The sequence below is a fragment of the Scyliorhinus torazame genome, chromosome 17, assembly GCF_047496885.1.
Source record: "Scyliorhinus torazame isolate Kashiwa2021f chromosome 17, sScyTor2.1, whole genome shotgun sequence".
NCBI classification, from domain to species: domain Eukaryota; kingdom Metazoa; phylum Chordata; class Chondrichthyes; order Carcharhiniformes; family Scyliorhinidae; genus Scyliorhinus; species Scyliorhinus torazame.
In genome coordinates, this window is record NC_092723.1 from 62,943,016 (window position 1) to 62,961,059 (window position 18,044).

General features: G+C 45.0%; 1 protein-coding gene across 2 annotated transcripts in view; it reads left to right on the plus strand.

Annotated features, from left to right (window-relative positions):
* The first annotated feature begins 5,808 nt into the window (after positions 1 to 5,808).
* The window catches only part of LOC140393908 (probable C->U-editing enzyme APOBEC-2), a 109,836-nt gene continuing 97,600 nt past the window's right edge, over positions 5,809 to 18,044 (plus strand). The window contains exon 1 of one of the 2 annotated variants that reach the window (XM_072480528.1): positions 5,809 to 6,020. In XM_072480528.1, coding sequence (XP_072336629.1) covers positions 5,887 to 6,020 — 134 coding nt within the window. In that variant the 5' untranslated portion in view covers positions 5,809 to 5,886. The remainder of the gene's footprint in view (positions 6,021 to 18,044) is intronic. The other variant, XM_072480527.1, reaches the window with a different exon arrangement.

Sequence of the window (18,044 nt, forward strand, 5' to 3'; positions counted from 1 at the left end):
ACCCAATTTGAAGGTGAGAACAAACGTTTGGTTCATTGCACCTGTGTTATGGGCCAGGCCACCTGAGATCTAGCTCTATCATTACCCAAGATAAACTGTATTCCTGGACAAGTTAATTTCTCTATTATTCCTACTACCACTTCACCACTCTTCACTGAACTTTCCAACCTTACCTTATATAATGGAACACTACTCTTCTCACCCTGAATTCCACATATTACCACCTTTTCTGGCAATATTCCTCCCAAACTACATAACTCCTCATCTCTTACCATCAAAGATTGACTCGCTCCCGTATCTCTGAAAATTGTGACTGCTTTACCTGCGCCTCCTGATACACATGAGTAAACTTTACCCACACAAGTAAATTATTTAAAGAGATCTGGCACCTTCTTATTAATCACCTCTTGATCAGGCTGTACAATCGTTTGCACCTCCTTCGCTTCACTTGGGCTTTCCTTTACCTCTCTAACAAGCCCCACTGTCTTATCCTGTTTTACCACATCAGCCTTCCCAGTGCTTTTCTTCCACCACCAACACTAACTTTACATGTCCTAGTTTATTACAGTGAAAACATTTTAAACTTTTCATGTATCTTCCACCCTCCTGGATTTCCTTTTTAAGGTGAGGTACACTCTTCTTATTATCTGCCATCAGATCACCTTTAGCTTTACCACTTGAGTATTTCCATGTCCCCAGTTTCTATCCCTCACAGGTTGAAACTGATGTCGTAAACCAAACTTTTTGATTTATGAACTAATTCATAATAATCTGCCATTTCTGCTGCTAATCTCGCAGTGTTAACCCTCTGCTCTTCCACATGAGTTCTCACTACATCAGGAATTGAATTTTTAAACTCCTCCAAAAGTATAATTTCTCTGAGAGCTTCATACGTTTGGTCTATTTTCAAAGCCCTTATCCACCTATCAAAATTACTCTGTTTGAGCCTTTCAAACTCCATGTATGTTTGACCAGGTTCTTTCCTTAAATTTCTAAACCTTTTTCTGTAGGCTTCAGGCACTAGTTCATATGCACCTAAGATGGATTGTTTCACCTCATACATCTCAGATACCTCCTCTGATAGTGATGCAAACACTTCACTAGCTCTACCTACCAGCTTTGTTTGAATCAGTAATAGCCACATCTCCTGTGGCCATTTCATTTGTTTAGCTACCTTCTCAAATGAAATGAAAAAGGCTTCTACCTCCTTCTCATCAAACCTTAGCAATGCGTGGACATACTTAAATAAATCCCCATCAAGCCTTTGACTATGAAGCTCTTTCGCTTCATCCTCATCACTATCCTCCAACTGTACGTTTTTCTTTCCATCCGCCAATCTTAACTGACTATCATGTTTCATGACCATTTTCCAAAGTTCAAACTCTCTCTCTCTTTCCCTGTCCTCTCTCTCTCTTTCTTTTTCCTCTCTCTCTCCTCTCTCTCTTTTTTCCTGATCTGTATTTCCCTTTCTCTTTCTTTTTGTTCTGCTAGGGCCATTCTTTTTCTCTCCTTTCTTCTCTCTCCTTTTCTTTTTCCTCTCTATCTCTTTCTCTCTCTTTTTCCTTTCTATCTCTTTCTCTCTTTTTCTTTTTCCTTTCTATCTCTTTCTCTCTATTTTTCTTTTTCCCTTATCTGTATCTCTCTTTCTCTTTTTGTTCTGCGAGGGCTATTCTTTCTTTTTCTCTCATTTCGTATTCAAGCTGCTTTAATTCTTTTTCATGTTTTGCCATTTCTAATGCGTCAGACTGTATCTCAGGCAATTTTAAATGCTCAGCAACCGCTGTAAGTACCTCATCTTTTCGTACCTTGGCAGGTAATGTTAAATGCAATGTATTTGCCAAATCTAACAGTCTGTTTTTAGTCTCTGTCCGTAGGTACTACGTGTGACCATCTCGACCCCCAAAAACTTCTGAGCCTCTGAAAGAGCCATTGTCCACAACACACTCCCTACTTAAACTAAAATACCACACCTGAAAAGCTACCACAATATGCTCACCCCTCACCGTCTTTAAGTTCACAAAGCCAACCCAATAGATAGACTTTAATCCCCATCGACCCCCATGGCCCACTCTACAGGTGTGGTGCAGCAGAAATCTAAAAGTAATTTTTTTAACAAAACAATGTTTATTCCATGAACTCAGTTAACCTTTTTAAAACATACAGTGAACATCTTAGCAACCATCAATTCAAATTCAACCTCCAAAGAATACAAAACTCTAAGTAATCCTTAAACTTTCCTTTTAACATCCATAAGACAAAAACCCTTTTTACAGAAGCACATCAGGTTTAAATACTCTACTGAGAGCAGTTATCACTCTGAATTCACCAAATAATCTAGAGGTGGTCTTTAGATGGCAGAGAGATCAAAATTACACCTTATTTGGCTGGCTGCAGCTCCAACACTAAAACAAAATTTAAAAACACAGACACACCCAAGCTTTTCCTCAAAGCAAAACTAAAAAGCAGAGCCAGAGCTCAGCTCCACCCACACTCTGACATCACTTGTAGCCACTTGAGCAGACAAACATTTTTTAAAGTGACATTCCCATGACACTTGCCATCAGCTGCTTCCCAGTCTGTTGTTTTTATTGTTTTGCCGCAGTTCCAATTTCTAAAAAGAGCCATTAAAAGTATCTGTACACAGCACTATATTAGGATGGAGGGGCAGCAAGCTCGAGTATTAGACTGCAGGTTTGAATGTCAGTATTCAGGTACTGGACGTTCTGCAATGTCCTGAAACTGTGTTAATGGTTACAACCTAACTCTGCGATTTATTCACTCCTGACCAAAATATCTGTCTTGACTTGTCAGTTGGATTTTGCACAGAAAAGGCAGCTGTCGGTGGATTAAAAGTGCATTTAGTAAATAGGGACAACGTGTTTGCTCAGCTGCGCCTGTGAACAGCATACAAGAGAAATCATGCAGGACTGGGAATGAAATATTTTGGGAGAAGAAAAGGCAATCTAAAGGAAAAGGTCAAAACCAAACGGGGAACTAAATAGTAAATAGAAAGAAAGTAGAAAAGCAGAAAGAGAAAAGTAGAAAGAGAGGTTCATGAATTACTAACAAAGTAAACACTGCCCACTATGGCATTGAGCTGACAAGGGTACTGTTCAGGTTTAAACCCCAGCGTACACTCAGTTGTTACCGAGTAGTGTGATAACAGAGGGGCTACAATTGATGTTGAAACATTTAATTTTGGGAGAGGGAAGGTTGCCCAAGGAACTCGAGCTGGGATCCCAGATTGCTATTAATTGGCTTCCGCTGGGAAGTGTGAATAGTGAATAGTGAAGTGTAAAATAAAAAATACATACTTTATTCATAAAATTTGTAAATGCATATTACATTACAGTTCTAAAGTGACATTACAAACTTGGTGGCATTTTCCAGTTCCCCCCCCCTTGGCATAACTTCATCATAGTGACACAACCTTAACATTCAGCCGAGTATACAGTTTGTACATTTTCCCCATTTACTCCCCCCCATGACAAACAGCTCCTCAAATAAAGTCATGAACGTACCCCAAGACCCTCCTCTGACCCTTTTAGGCCAAATTTGGTTTTCTGCAACCTGAGGAATTTGTACAAGTCTCCTAACCATGCCGCGACCCCCAGTGGTGTAGCCGACCTCCAATTCAAAAGTATCCGTCGCCGGGCAATCAGAGAGGCTAAGGCCACAACATCGGACCCCTTCCCCTCCAGAAGCTCTGGCAACTGACACCCCAAAGTTCACCACCAACAATCCTCTATAGGTTCCTAAATACCCCCTCCCAAATGTTCTCCAACTCCTCACACACCCAGAACATATGAGCATGGTTCACTGGCCCCAACCCACCCCTCTCCCATCTGTCCACTACCAGAGCCACATGATGCAGGGGCAGCCGGGGCTCGAACCAGCTGCCCCTCCATCCCAAGCTAAACCCAGGGCCCTATGGGCACCGACTGGGAGAAGGGGGCGCTGGGTGCCAACCCGGACCCGTCCCATCGAGTGGCGGCGGTTGCCAAGAGTTCCCCGAGTTCCACCCCTCTGATGAGGCCGTGTCTCGAAGTCAGCACATGTGACAAGTGAGCCAGGGCCCTCAGGTCTCAGAGCCGACAGAGGATGCTCGCCAGGGGCATCAAAAGCAGCCTCCACCTCTGATGTGCATCCTGGAGAGACACCTAGACGTAGCGGTAGAGCTAGGAGGGTAAAGCACTTTGAGGATCACTGAGGCCACCGGTGGAGGGTGACAGGGTAGGTAGGGGGGTGGGGAGAGGGGGAGTGAGGGGCAGCACCATTGGGAGAGTGGGGAATTATAAAACACATTAAACACGCTTGTACACCATTTGGCACCTCTGTCACTTTCTTTCGCAAAGCGGGCTGACCTCCGATCCCTTGGCCCATCTCTCCGGGCATCTCCCCCTCCCCTTGGCACCCACCCACCCTCTGGCCATGAACATGTCCCTGGAGCTGTGTCCCATCACCTGAGTGTTCGGATGTTGGCTGCTGCGCGTGTGGTGTTGCCTCCTGCAGTTTCAAGCACAGTGTCTATGCATCAAGGTGAGATTGGGATGCTAGGCAATGACTGCCACATGCTACAGGGTCCCCCCATGGGAATCGATTGATGAGGTGAAAAGTGTTCACTTAACCACGATTGCCAATTTCCTATTAGAAATAGCCTTTAGCTGCACCGCACCAAAACCTCGGCAGTCTGTGGGGGTTATGGGTGGTCAGTGGGACAGTTAGGCAGGGATAAGGGTGCCCCCGGAATGGCTAAACGATTCTGGGGCTGGCATGGTGGTGCCGCGAGCGGTTGACCCCCCGGTTTCCCCCCCAACCACCTATGACGGACAGCCCACCCCTGTGGAAGGTCCCCCCCTCCATCGAGTACTGGGGTGGCCAGCCCAGCACCCCCAGACTCTTTTCTGTGAGCAAAGATGGCTACTCACCACCTAGGCTCCCCACAGAAGCCCTTCCGCCAGGTTCATGTTTTTCAAAAGGTTTATTAATCGCCGCCAGCGTGAGTACTTGCTGGGAAGGCCGCTGAATGATGGGAGGCTGTTGGGTGGCTCCCGTTAATTGTACGGAAATTGGACTTAAGTGGTGACAATTGGTTTCTCGCCACACTACGGTGCCATCCCGATTTCGACTACGCGAGTGGGCCGGTTGCATCACAAACCGTTTGGCGCCTGGCGCAGTTCTCGTTTTTGGCCTCTCTCGCTATTCACCGGCCTTCTTTCGCTTGAGGAGAGCGCAAAGAGGCCTGAGAATCGCACCCTAAGTGTGGGCTAAACCAGTGAGAAACTCCCCAGGGCCCAATAAAGTGACCAAGGGTGGGATTCATCGGCTGTGCCTGCCCGGCGACTGGAAATTCCCGTCTGAGGTCAATGGCCTTTACATGGTCCGCGTCCCACACGTGGCGATCTTGCAGCGGCGGGACGGAAGAATCCAGTCCCAAGTGTCGCCAGATAGTGGGAGGAAACTCGCCGGCAGAGCTGGCAGGTAACTCTCTGAAAAACCCGGCACAAATTAACTTAGAAATTTTTCAATTAAATTCTGCTCACTAACTTGAAAGTCAACTACAGTACTTTAAAAAATCTTTTTGGCAAAATATTCAAGCAAAGGCTGAAAAAAGAAGTAAAGGATGAAGGGTAGGACGAACTGTGTTGGAAAGAGACACTGAATCCAATTGGAAAAATATGTGGATTGGGGCGAGCTGTCTGTGATTGATGGAGCTAATGAGAATGACCTGATTGCAGTTTATTTTGGGCTGGACGTCCTCTCCTCCTCCTTTGCTCCCTTATTTAGTGTGTGAGCCATTAATATGACAGGGACCCCTCGCTTGCTCAGTACAGAGCTGCTTTCAGTCTGATCGCATTGCACTGATCCAACGGGAATCTGTCCGAAATGGCTGAAAAGCAGTCCAAAGAAGAGAATAAGAAGGTTGATAATGAAAAAGCTGTTGAAGACGAAACAGGTGGAGAGGCTGGCACAGAGAATGTAGAACTCCCTGAGCTAGGGCCTTTTGAAACAATTACAGGGTGAGTGTTGAACCTCTCTCATTGGTGCCATTTCAGGATGGAAGGAATGATTATTTAGGAATTTGACAAACTATTGTTAAACATTTTTCACCTCAGAGTAAAATATATGGAGCAGAGCTATTTACCATGCCGATGCATTATATGGAAATAATTCTTATCATAGATCAACAAGTGTCAGACGAGGTGACACAGTGGCTCAATGGTTAGCACTGCTGCCTCACGGTGCCGAGGACCCGGGTTTGATCCCGGCCTCGAGTCACCGTCCGTGTGGAGTTTGCACATTCTCCCCGTGTCTGCGTTGGTCTCACCCCCACAACCCAAAGATGTGCAGGGTAGGTGGATTGGCCACGCTAAATTACCCCTTAATTGGAAAAATAAAAAAAAGAAGTCAGACAAGGTTTAATTATGACAAGCGCAATAAGAAATATCTTTGTCAGAAAGAACGTGATTCATTTAATTTAAACTGGAGCCCAAGTTAAAAACACTGATATGCACCATATATGAGATATTAGTGAATTAGTTTTTTAAAGTACATTCCACTGGGATTTACTTGCTCATTGTTTCCGTGCAGGACTTAACCGAGTTACAATAAACAGGCTAAGATCTGCATGAAGCATTTGTTCACTATTATCACCAATAGTTACCTCTGGATTTATCAGCCTGTGTGTCGGAATTTCTGAACAGGTGTTGCAAGAACAGCATTGGGCTGGTTTTCTGAATTCCCTCACCTGGCACTGAGCCACACCTGCTAGGAGCTCATTTCAGAAAATTCCGGGCATGTACCCTGAAATTGGCCAGTCATGGCAGAACATTGGAGTGTTCTGGCAGAACCTGCCAGTAGGCGAGATTTGTTAGTGAATCAAAGAATAAGGAAAAGTGATCTCAGTGATTGTGTTAAATAAATATGCAAGAATGAGCAAGTATCAGACATATGCAAACCCGAAAATGGATTTGTATGTGTATAGTATATGAAATATAGATGTGAATGTATTTCATACAGAGTAATTAATTGTATCTGAAGCACTTTGAGAAATGAAATATTATAGGGTGCTATATAGATACAAAACATCTTTCTATATACATTATAATATGCAGTTTGCGTGATGGGTATATGGATTATGTGTGTGTATATATGTACATACATTTATATATCAAATTCTGCCAGAATTCTGTGTGGATATATATATTGTTAATTGTCTATTAATTATATTTAAATGTGTGCCAATTGTGCTCCTTTAAGTAGGAAATTACTGAAACTGTGGTTCATTGGGCAAGGAAGTGTTTGCAATGAGTATCTCTGTTAATACAGCTTACAAAAGTGTCAAGATTGGCTCCAGTTCTACCCATCTTAACTTGGCTTTCTGGAGTGTAACACCAAGAAGTTATACAATGTATCTAATAGGCACATATACAGTAGGAGAATTCCTGTGACCCCAGGCTTGTATTGAGGAAAGGTGTCAGATATTTGGCACTCGTGTCGAGTAGCCCTCCCTCAGACTTGTGCAAGACTCCCTATGTTGTGATTAGGGTTTTATGTGTGTCCAGATGTTTGAATAAATCTCTCATACTCAGAATGCCTAGTTCTAGTCTAACCATTTGTCCTCAGTTATTTATTGGGTTTATTGCCTCCTTTAATTGGTTGAACCAGGTTGAACCAGGGATTGAGCCCGACTGCCTACAGGCAGAGGCTAAGGCTGTGGAAAGCCATGAGTGAAGCGATTCTGCTGGAGGGATTGTGAATTTGCCAAGTGTAATGATTCTCTTAATCCATAAACACTTGATGAAATTCAGACTCTTTTTTAAAAGGATTATTTCATTGTTTTCAATTACGTAGAGGGTGGTCAGTGAATAAATGTGCAAACCTTGTTAGGTGATGAGTGAAGAAGTAACTGATGATAAAAGAGCTAGTTTACAAGTTGTGAGGTAAACATGGAGTTCTGTGTTATAATCAATGACTTTTCTAATGCATTGGTGAACAATCTTCCGACAATAGAAGCAAACAGATTTTGTCCAATTCCAGATTTTCCAAATCAGTCCAAGGAGATTAAATGTAGGTCAGCGGAAACTTAGATTTAATTGAAGCATTTTCCTACAATTATGGAGCTATTTCGGACTTTTAAACCTGTTATTCAACACTGGCCGCAGTTGTGCAATATATTGTGAAAAGTGAATACTGTGAATCCCAGACTCTGTGTCCCCCACCCATTCCGCAGCAACTTTTTTCTCCCATTTTGTTGATCTGTCTTGAGCTGATGATCCTTCCAATTTGATACAGTATAAGAGCAGAGTCAGCCTATAACCCACTGAATATTTTCAATCCAACATCACACAGGAAAACATGGCGTGAAGGTGACACTAAAAGAGGAGTTACGGACAGGATAGTAATAGACAGAATATGCACAAAAAGTATTAGCATTGCAGAAAGTTGGCAAGTCATTTGGTCTGGATAAAATGAACTTGAGGTTGTTAAAAGAAGCAAAGGTATAAATAGCAGAGGCAATGGTCCCAACCTTTAAATTCTTATTGGATTTGAGAATAATGTTTAAAGGTTGCTAATATTTAAGCACAATTCAAGAAAGGGGAGAGGGTTGCACTAGAAAAGTACAGATCAGTCAGCCTAACATTGATGATGGGGATGTTATAGACATAGACATAGAATTTACAGTGCAGAAGGAGGCCATTCGGCCCATCGAGTCTGCACCGGCTCTTGGAAAGAGCACCCTACCGAAGGTCCAAACCTCCACCCTATCCCCATAACCCAGTAACCCCACCTAATCCCCATAACCCAGTAACCCCACCCTACGGGCAATTTTGGACACTATGGGCAATTTAGCATGGCCAATCCACCTAACCCGCACATCTTTGGACTGTGGGAGGAAACCGGAGAACCCGGAGGAAACCCACGCACACACGGGGAGAACGTGCAAACTCCGCACAGACAGTGACCCAAGCCGGAATCGAACCTGGGACCCTGGAGCTGTGAAGCAATTGTGCTAACCACCATGCTACCGTGCTGCCCCAAATTGTAAACAATTAATAGGTTCAGGGAAGCCCGTGGAACAAAGGGGAAAGTGATGGTATGAATGCTGATCTCTTAGTGACAGGAAGCAGAGAGTAGTAAAAGATGAATGATTTTCAGACATGTGACTCACGGTGGTGGTGCCCACGAATCAGTGTTGTGTCCATTATTCTGGGCTGGATTTTTCTGGCGGGTGAGGGTGTCTACGGCACTTTGCATTGTTCCCAGCCGTGCCGTCGAGGAACCTGCCGCGGGGGGTGGGGTGGGGTGGGGGGGAGCTATCGGCGGGACTGGAAAATCTTGCCGGCAGGAACGGCTGGAAAACTCAGCCATCCATTTTCATGTTTGATAAACAATCTAGATTCCCTCCGTGTGTAGGGAGCAGCATTACATGGTTTACAGGTAATACAAAACTTGGCACAGTAGTAGGTAGTGATGAGGATAATTGTAGGTTTCAGGATGATATAGACAGCATGGTGAAATGGGCACGGCAGACGAAATTCAAGGTAGAGAGTGTGAAGTGATGCACTTTTGATGGTCTAATATTGAAAAACAGTGTCCAATAAATGGCGCAATTTTACAAAGTGTAGATGAGCAGAGAGACCTTAGTGTTCATATATTTATGAATTCTTAAAGGTGGCTGGATAAATTGATAAGGCAGCTACAAAAAACATATGAGTTGCTTGGGTTTATAGAGGAACAGTAAATATGGGAATTTGCTAGAACTTTATAAATCACTGGAATCTTGTGGACAATTCTGGGCAACACATTTCAGGAACTATTTAAAGGCCTTAAAAGGCCCACATGGAGATCTGCCAAGATATTACCAAGGAGGATGAAGAGAGGTTAAAGATTGTTCCCTTTGAAACAAAGAAAGTTAAGAGATGACCTGATGCAGTTTTTCCGAGATGATGAAAGATTTTGATTAAGTAAGGAGAGAAAATGTATTCACTTTGGCGGGTGGGTCAATAACCAGATGTCATAGGTTCAAAATCATTGGCAAAATATCTCGGAAAATGAATCAAGTTGAGGAGAACAATTTCACTCGGAATTGTGGAGATTTGGAACACTCGACCCAAAATGTTAGAGGAAGCCTATTCCATAAATAATTTTACAAGGGATTTGAACAATGCTTAAGGGGTGGCATTTTTGCACAGTGGTTAGTACAGTTGCCTCACAGCAGCAGGAACTTGGGTTCAATTCCAGCCTCGGGTGACTGTGTGAAGTTTGCACTTTCTCCCTGTGTCTGCTCTGGTTTCCTCCCACAGTCCAAAGATGTGCAGTGCATTGGCCATGCTAAATTGCCCCTTAGCGTCCAAAAGGTTAGGAGGGGTTACTGGGTTACGAGGTAGGGTGCGGGCATGGGCCTAGGCAGGGTGCTCTTTCCAAGGGTCGGTGCAGACTCGGTGGGCTGAATGGCCTCCTACTGCATTGTAGGGATGCTATGAGTAAATAAAAAGCGGGGTGATGTGGGATGAGGCATAATTGTTCTTTCAAAGAGTGAGCGCAGACACGGTAGGCTGAAAGTGTATGTTCTAATTTCTCGCTTGTGGGAAACTTGATAAGGGTATGGGAATTAATTCCAGCCAGGTGACCTTTTTTAGAGCACGCATGAGATATTAATGCTTAAGGACATCCCAATCTGATTAGTTGAGAAGTTTGACCAGCCTTTAACCCGCCTTTAAAGTCCCGAGAACAGAATTCCTATGGTTCAACCCACCATCGACAAACTGATTTTTGACCTGATGCCAAATTAACGTCCCCCTCCTGCCAAGCTTCCTGCTGCTGGATGGACCCGAAGATGGGGGCATGATGGCACAGTGGTTAGCACTGCTGCCTCACAGCGCCAGGGACCCAGACTCGATTCCGTCCTTGGGTGACTGTGTGGAGTTTACACGTTTCCCCCCGTGTCTGCATGGGTTTCCTCCGGGTGCTCCGGTTTCCTCCTACAGTCCAAAGATGTGCAGGTTAGGTGGGGTTACAAGGATAGGGCAGGGGGTGGGTGGCCTAGGTAGGGTGCTCTTTCAGAGGATTGGTGCATACCCGATGGGCTGAATGGCCTCTTTCTCCACTGTATGGGTTCTTTGATTCCACCCAATAACTCTATAATTCTAAAATGTGGGACTGGATTCTCCGCCGGCAGGATGCTCCGTTTTGCCGGCAGCCTGGGAGTTTTCTGACGGCGTGGGGCTGACCCACAATGGGAAATCCCATTGACCAGCCGGCGTAACGGAGCAGTCTGCTGGCGGGGTGGAAAATAAATGTGGCGCGGCGGGGCAGAGAATCCAGCCCGTGGTCTCTGGCAGTGTTGCGTGAAACTGGTACGCAGACAAAGACGTGCAGATTAGGTGGATTGGCCATGATAAATTCCCCTTAGTGATCAAAAAGGTTAGGAGGGGTTATTGGGTTACGGGGGTTACTGGGATAAGGTGGAAGTGAGGGCTTAAGTGGTCGGTGCAGACTCGATGGGCCGAATGGCCTCCTTCTGCACCATACGTTCTATGTTCTCTGTTTTATGTTCTCTGAAAGAATGGGGTCAAATGTGCCAAAAAGGCTTCGATCCTCTGAATTGGTCTTTCAGTGTGAGAACAGTGCAGGCAAATTCCCCTTGAACACTCCCTGTGCAAGGATTGGTGGATAGCTGGTGATGGAAATATTGTTACTGATCCTCTGTGTCTCCTTCTGCCAGCACAGCTGAGATAAGGAGAGTTAAAAATAAGTCTTTAAATTCCATTCACTGAGATACTGCTGCAAATCTAGGACAATTTGTCACCGGCCTCACTGGACAGTTTGATGTCGGGTAGAGTGGAGATCTAAAAGCAACATGAACTCTGCTTTGAGCTTCAGATGAGAACAGAATTGGTGGGCACAGTTCAAACACCTCATTCATGTCACTTGAACTGTGAAATTGGAAATTCATCTTCTACCATTGAGTGGTGTTTCATTGCTCTTGGTATCTATCTGGAAATTACTTTTCTTTTGAAACTGATTTAATTATTGTTAAAATGCAGCATGAGCACTCTGACTCTATATTGTGGGAATATTTAATTACATATAATGAAATATCCTAATTGATATAGAACTTTTATCAGTTCTCTAAGACACACCTTTTACTGTTGTGTACGCAGACATTTTTATTGACAACCATCCTATACATTGCAAAAACTCATAATCAGTAATCCAATAATTGTTAATTCATCAGTTTTCATGTTGCCTGAGGGCCTGAATGTTGCCAGGCCTTTCTTTAAATTATGCCACAAGACCTGGATCTGCAGCATAGCTGGATTACTTTTGCTGCTAGTGGTTTTGGATTCAGAAGAATGTGGATTCAAGTGCAGTCTAGTCCTTCAGCACACAATCCAGACAGATACTCCAACACTTATGGAATGCTGCATTGCCAGAGATGCCATTGCTCAGAACAAACGTTTAACCAAGGCACTGTCTTGCCAGTTCAGGTAAAGATCCTGGCCAAGCTCCAACCTTCAACACACATTCCTTACTGTTCTTTGTGGGACGTAGGATGGGAATTTCCGGTCCTTCCTGGCGGCAGGGTCATCTGATCCCGCCAAAGTCAATCCACTGTGGCGGGTTCCCTAGTGGCGGAGCCATGCAAAAGCCCATAGATTCTGTAAAGGTGGCTCGGATAGTGCATTGGACCTGTAACGGCTGCAGACATTCAAAGGTTCCGGGTTCGAGTCCAGGTGGCGTTGGTTTTTTTGGTGCAACACGATGGCACAGAGGTAGCACTGTTGCCTCACAGCACCAGGGATCCGGGTTCAATTCCGGCCTTGGTGACTGTCTGGATTGGCCACGCTAATTTGCCCCTTAGTGTCCAAAGGGTTAATTGGGGTTACTGGATAACGGGGATGGGATGCGGGCGTGGGCCTAGGTAGGGTGCTCTTTCCAAAGGTCGATGCAGACTCGGTGGGCTGAATGGCCTTCTTCGTCACTGTAGGGGTACTATGAGGAACTTACAGGGGTGTAAATAAAGGGCGGGGTGATGTGGGATGAGGCATAACTGTTCTTTCAAAGAGTGACCGCAGACACAATTGGCTGAAAGTGTATGTTCTAATTTCTTGCTGGCGAGAAACTTGATAAGGGGATGGGAATTGATTCCGGCGAGGTGACCTTTTTAAGAGCACGCATGAGATATTAATGCTTAAGGATATCCCAATCTGATTAGTTGAGAAGTTTGACCAGCATTTAACCCGCCTTTAATGTCCCGAGAACAGAATTCCTATGGCTCAACCCACCATCGACAAACTGATTTTTGACCTGACGCCAAATTAACCTCCCACTCCTGCCAAGTTTCCTGCTGCTGGATGGACCCGAAGATGGAGGCATGGTGGCACAGTGGTGGCACAGGGGCAGCACGGTAGCATTGTGGATAGCACAATTGCTTCACAGCTCCAGGGTCCCAGGTTCGATTCCGACTTGGGTCACTGTCTGTGCGGAGTCTGCACATCCTCCCCGTGTGTGCGTGGGTTTCCTCCGGGTGCTCCGGTTTCCTCCCACAGTCCAAAGATGTGCAGGTTAGGTGGATTGGCCATGATAAATTGCCCTTAGTGTCCAAAATTGCCCTTAGTGTTGGGTGGGGTTACTGGGTTATGGGGATAGGGGGGAGGTGTTGCCCTTGGGTAGGATGCTAAATTGCCCCTTAGTGTCCCAAAGGTTAGGTGGGGCTACGTGGATAGGGGAGTGGTGTGGCTTTGGTAGGGTGCTCTTTCGGAGGGTCGGTGCAGACTCGATGGGCTGAATGTCCCCCCTTCTGCACTGTAGGGATTCTATGATTCTATGACTCTTTCATTTACTATATAACAATAGGGAATACATACTTCAAAAGCAATTTTTGTGAAGTGCATTGAGCTTTCTTACAGATGTGATAAGATCCTACATAAATCTATGATGAGCCACAAGAAACCACCAGAACTTAGCTCTGTGACCTTCTATTCTGTCTCTCATCTGGAGGGCAACACTCAGCCTTTTGCCATTCTCTCGTTACTGCATTGGAGTGATCACCTAGGTTATGCAGTTAAGCCTTGGAGCTTGAACCCAAAACCTTCTTACTCAGAGGTCAGAGTGCTACCACCTGAATGAGCTGACGCACAGCTTAGAACAAGATCAGGTGGCAGAACCGAGGTCATAAGACCATAAGACATAGGAGCAGAATTAGGCCACTCAGCCCATCGAGTCTGCTCTGCCATTCAATCATGGCTGATATTTTTCTCCACACCATTCCCCTGCCTTCTCCCCATAACCCCTGACCCCCTTATTGATCAAAAACCTTTATATCTCTGTCTTAAAGCCATTCAGTGATTTGGCCTCCACAGCCTTCTGCGGCAATGTGTTCCACAGATTCATCAACCTCTGGTTGAATAAATTCCTCCTCATCTCTGTTTTAAAGGATAGTCCCTTTAGTCTGAGATTGGGTCCTCTGCTTCTAGTTTTTCCTACAAGTGGAAACATTCTCTCCATGTCCACTCTATCCCGGCCTCAAAGTATCCTGTAAGTTTCAATAAGATCCCCCCTCACCCTTCTAAACTCCTACGAGTACAGACCCAGAGTTGTCAACCGTTCCTCTTATGACAAGTCCTTCGTTCCAGGAATCATTCTTGTCAACCTCCTCTGGACCCTTTCCAAGGCTAGCACATCCTTCCTTAGATACGGGGCCCCAAACTGCTCACAATACTCCAAATGGGGTCTGATCAGAGCGTTATACAGCCTTAAAAGTACATCCCTGGTTTGTATTCTAGCCCTGTCGACATGAATGCTAACATTGCATTTGCCTTCCTAACTGCCGACTGAACCTGCACATTAACTTTAAGAAAATCTTGAACAAGGACTCCCAAGTCCCTTTGTGCTTCTGATTTCCTAAGCATCTCCCCATTTAGAAAATATCTATGCCTCCATTTCTCTTTTCAAAATGCATAACCTCACACTTTTCCACATTGCATTCCATCTGCCACTTCTTTGCCCACTCTCCTAGCCTGTCCAAGTCCTTCTGCAGCCCGCCTGCTTCCACAATATTACCTGCCCCACTACAGGTAGTAACAGTCCCTTCAGTTCCTTCTTCCAGATCATTAATGTATATTGTGAAAAGTTGTGGTCCCAGCACCGACCCCTGAGGTACACCACTAGTCACCGGCTGCCACCCTGAAAAAGACCCCTTTATCCCCACTCTCTGCCTTCTGCCAGTCAACCAATCCTCTATCCATGCCAGGATCGTACCCTTAACACTATGGGCTCTTAATTTATTTAACAGTTTCCTCTGCCGCATCTTGTCAAAGGCCTTCTGGAAATCTAAATAAATCACGTCCACTGGTTCTCCTTTGTCTAATTTCCTTGTTACTTCCTCAAAGAACTCTAACAGTTAGACATGACCTCCCCTTGACGAAGACGTGCTGACTCAGTCCTATTTTATCATGCACTTCCAAGTACTCCGCGATCTTATCTTTAATAATGGACTCTAAAATCTTACCAATGACTGAAGTCAGGCTAACCGGCCTATAATTTCCCGTCTTCTGCCTCCCTCCCTTCTTAAACAGGGGTGTTACATTAGCCACTTTCCAGTCCTCTGGGACCCTTCCTGCCTCCAGTGATTTCTGAAAGATCATCACCAATGCCTCCACAATCTCCTGAGCTATCTCTTTTAGAACCCTGTGGTGCAGTCCATCCGGTCCAGGTGATGTATCCACCTTCAGACCTTTCAGCTTCTCCAGAACCTTCTCCTTAGTACTGGTCACTGCACTCACCTCTGCCCTGGTTCTCCTGGAGCTCTGGCATCCCAATGGTGACTTCCACCGTGAAGACTGATGCAAAGTAACTATTCAGTTCATCTGCCATTTCTTTGTTTCCTATTACTTCTCCAGCCACATTTTCCAGTGGTCCAATGTCTATTTTTGCCTCTCCCTTACCCTTTATATATTGAAAAAAACTTTCCATATCTTCCTTTATATTACTAGCTAGCTTGCACTCATACTTCATCTTCTTCCCCCTTATTGTTTTTTTAGTTGTTCTCTGCTCATTTTTAAAGGCTTCACAATCCTCTGGCTTCCCATTAATCCTCGCCACTTTGTATGCTTTTTCTTTAGCTTTTATGCTGTCCTTGACGTCCCTCGTCAACCATGGATACCTTGTCCTCCCCTTGGCATGTTTCCTCCTCCTTGGGATGAATTTCTGTTGTGCCTCCCGAATAACCCCAAAAACTCCTGCCATTACCGTTCCACTGTCTTCCCTGCTAGGCTCCTTTTCCAATCAACTCTGGCCAGCTCCTCCCTCATGTCTTTGTAGTTACCCTTATTTAATTGCAATACCATTACATCTGATAGCAGCTTCTCCCTCTCAAACTGCAGGGTAAATTCTATCATATTGTGGTCACTTTACCCTGAGGGTTCCTTCACCTTAAGTTTCCTAATCAAGTCTGTCTCATTACACATCACTAAATCCAGAATTGCCTGTTCCCGTGTGGGCTCTGTCACAAGCTGCTCCAAAAAACATCTCTTAAACATTCCACAAATTCCTTTTTTTGGGATCCACTAGCAACCTGATTTTCCCAGTCCACCTGCATATTGAAGTCCCCCATGATTATTGTAATATTGCCTTTTTTGCATGCCTCATCTATCTCCCGATTTATTTTCTGCCCCACATCCTGACTACTGCTAGGGGGCCTGTACATAACTCCCATCAGGGTCTTTTTACCTTTGCGATTCCTCAACTCTACCCACAGGGATTCTATGCCTTCTGATCCTATATCGTTCCTTGCTATCGATTTAACGTCATTCCTTACTAACAATGCAACCCCGCCCCCTTTGCCCATCTGCCTGTCCTTTCGATAGGACATATATCTTTGGCTATTTAGATCTCAGCCCTGATCCCCTTGCAGCCACGTCTCTGTGATGCCCACAACATCATACCGGCCAATTTCAATATGCGCATCAAGCTCATTTACCTTGTTCCGTATATTGCGTGCATTTAGGTATAACACCCTCAATCCTGCATTGACCACCTCCCTTGTCACCTGTTTTTGCTTTGCCTGAGGGTGATGTTGTTCTTTTATTTTGGTTCTCTATTTCCCCTTCAGTTATTATACCTTCTAAGCTAATGCTCTGGTTCCCAGCCCCCTGCCATACTAGTTTAAATCCTCCGGAGTGAATCTAGCAAACCTCCCAGCCAGGATATCGGTGCCACTCCAGTTTGGATGCAACCTGTCCTTATATAGGTCCCACCTGCCCCGGAAGAGATCCCAATGGTCCAAAAATCTGAAACTCTCCCTCCTACACCACCAGTTTAGCCACGTGTTTAGCTGCACTATCCTCCTATTTCTAGCCTCACTGGCACGTGGCACATGGAGTAATCCTGAGATTAAAAACCTAGAGGTCCTGCTTTTTAGTTTACAGCCTAACACCCTGAACTCCTTTTGCAGGACCTCATCACTCCTCCTGCCTATGTCGTTAGTAGCTATGTGTACTACGACCTCTGACTGTTCACCAACCCCCTTCAGGATGTCATGTGTTCGTTCAGAGACACCCTTGACCCTGGCACCAGGGAGGCAACATACTATCCTGGAGTCTCTTTCACGTCCACAGAAGCGCCTGTCTGTGCCCCTTACTATAGAGTCATCTGGAATATATTAGCTGTAAATCATTATGAGTAGCAGTATTATCATTATATCAATTTCTGTAACATCTTCTGGTCCTGCAGCCCTCAGAGACCTCTGTGCTCCTCCAGTTCTGGCGTCCTGCAAATCCCTAATTTATCTCCCCATCACTGGCAGCCATGCCTTCAGCTGCCCAAGTCCTAAACTGTGGAATTATCTCCTTAAATCTCTCTGCCTCTTCCTTCTTTTAAAATGCCCCTTAAACCTACCTCTGACCAAGAGTTTGATCACCTGCCCTAATATCTCCTTCTGTGACTCAGTGTCAATTTCTTTATGTTAACCTCCCTCATGAAGTGCCTTGAGACTTTTTAATATGGTAAAGGTAGTTTATTTACAAATGCAATGGTGT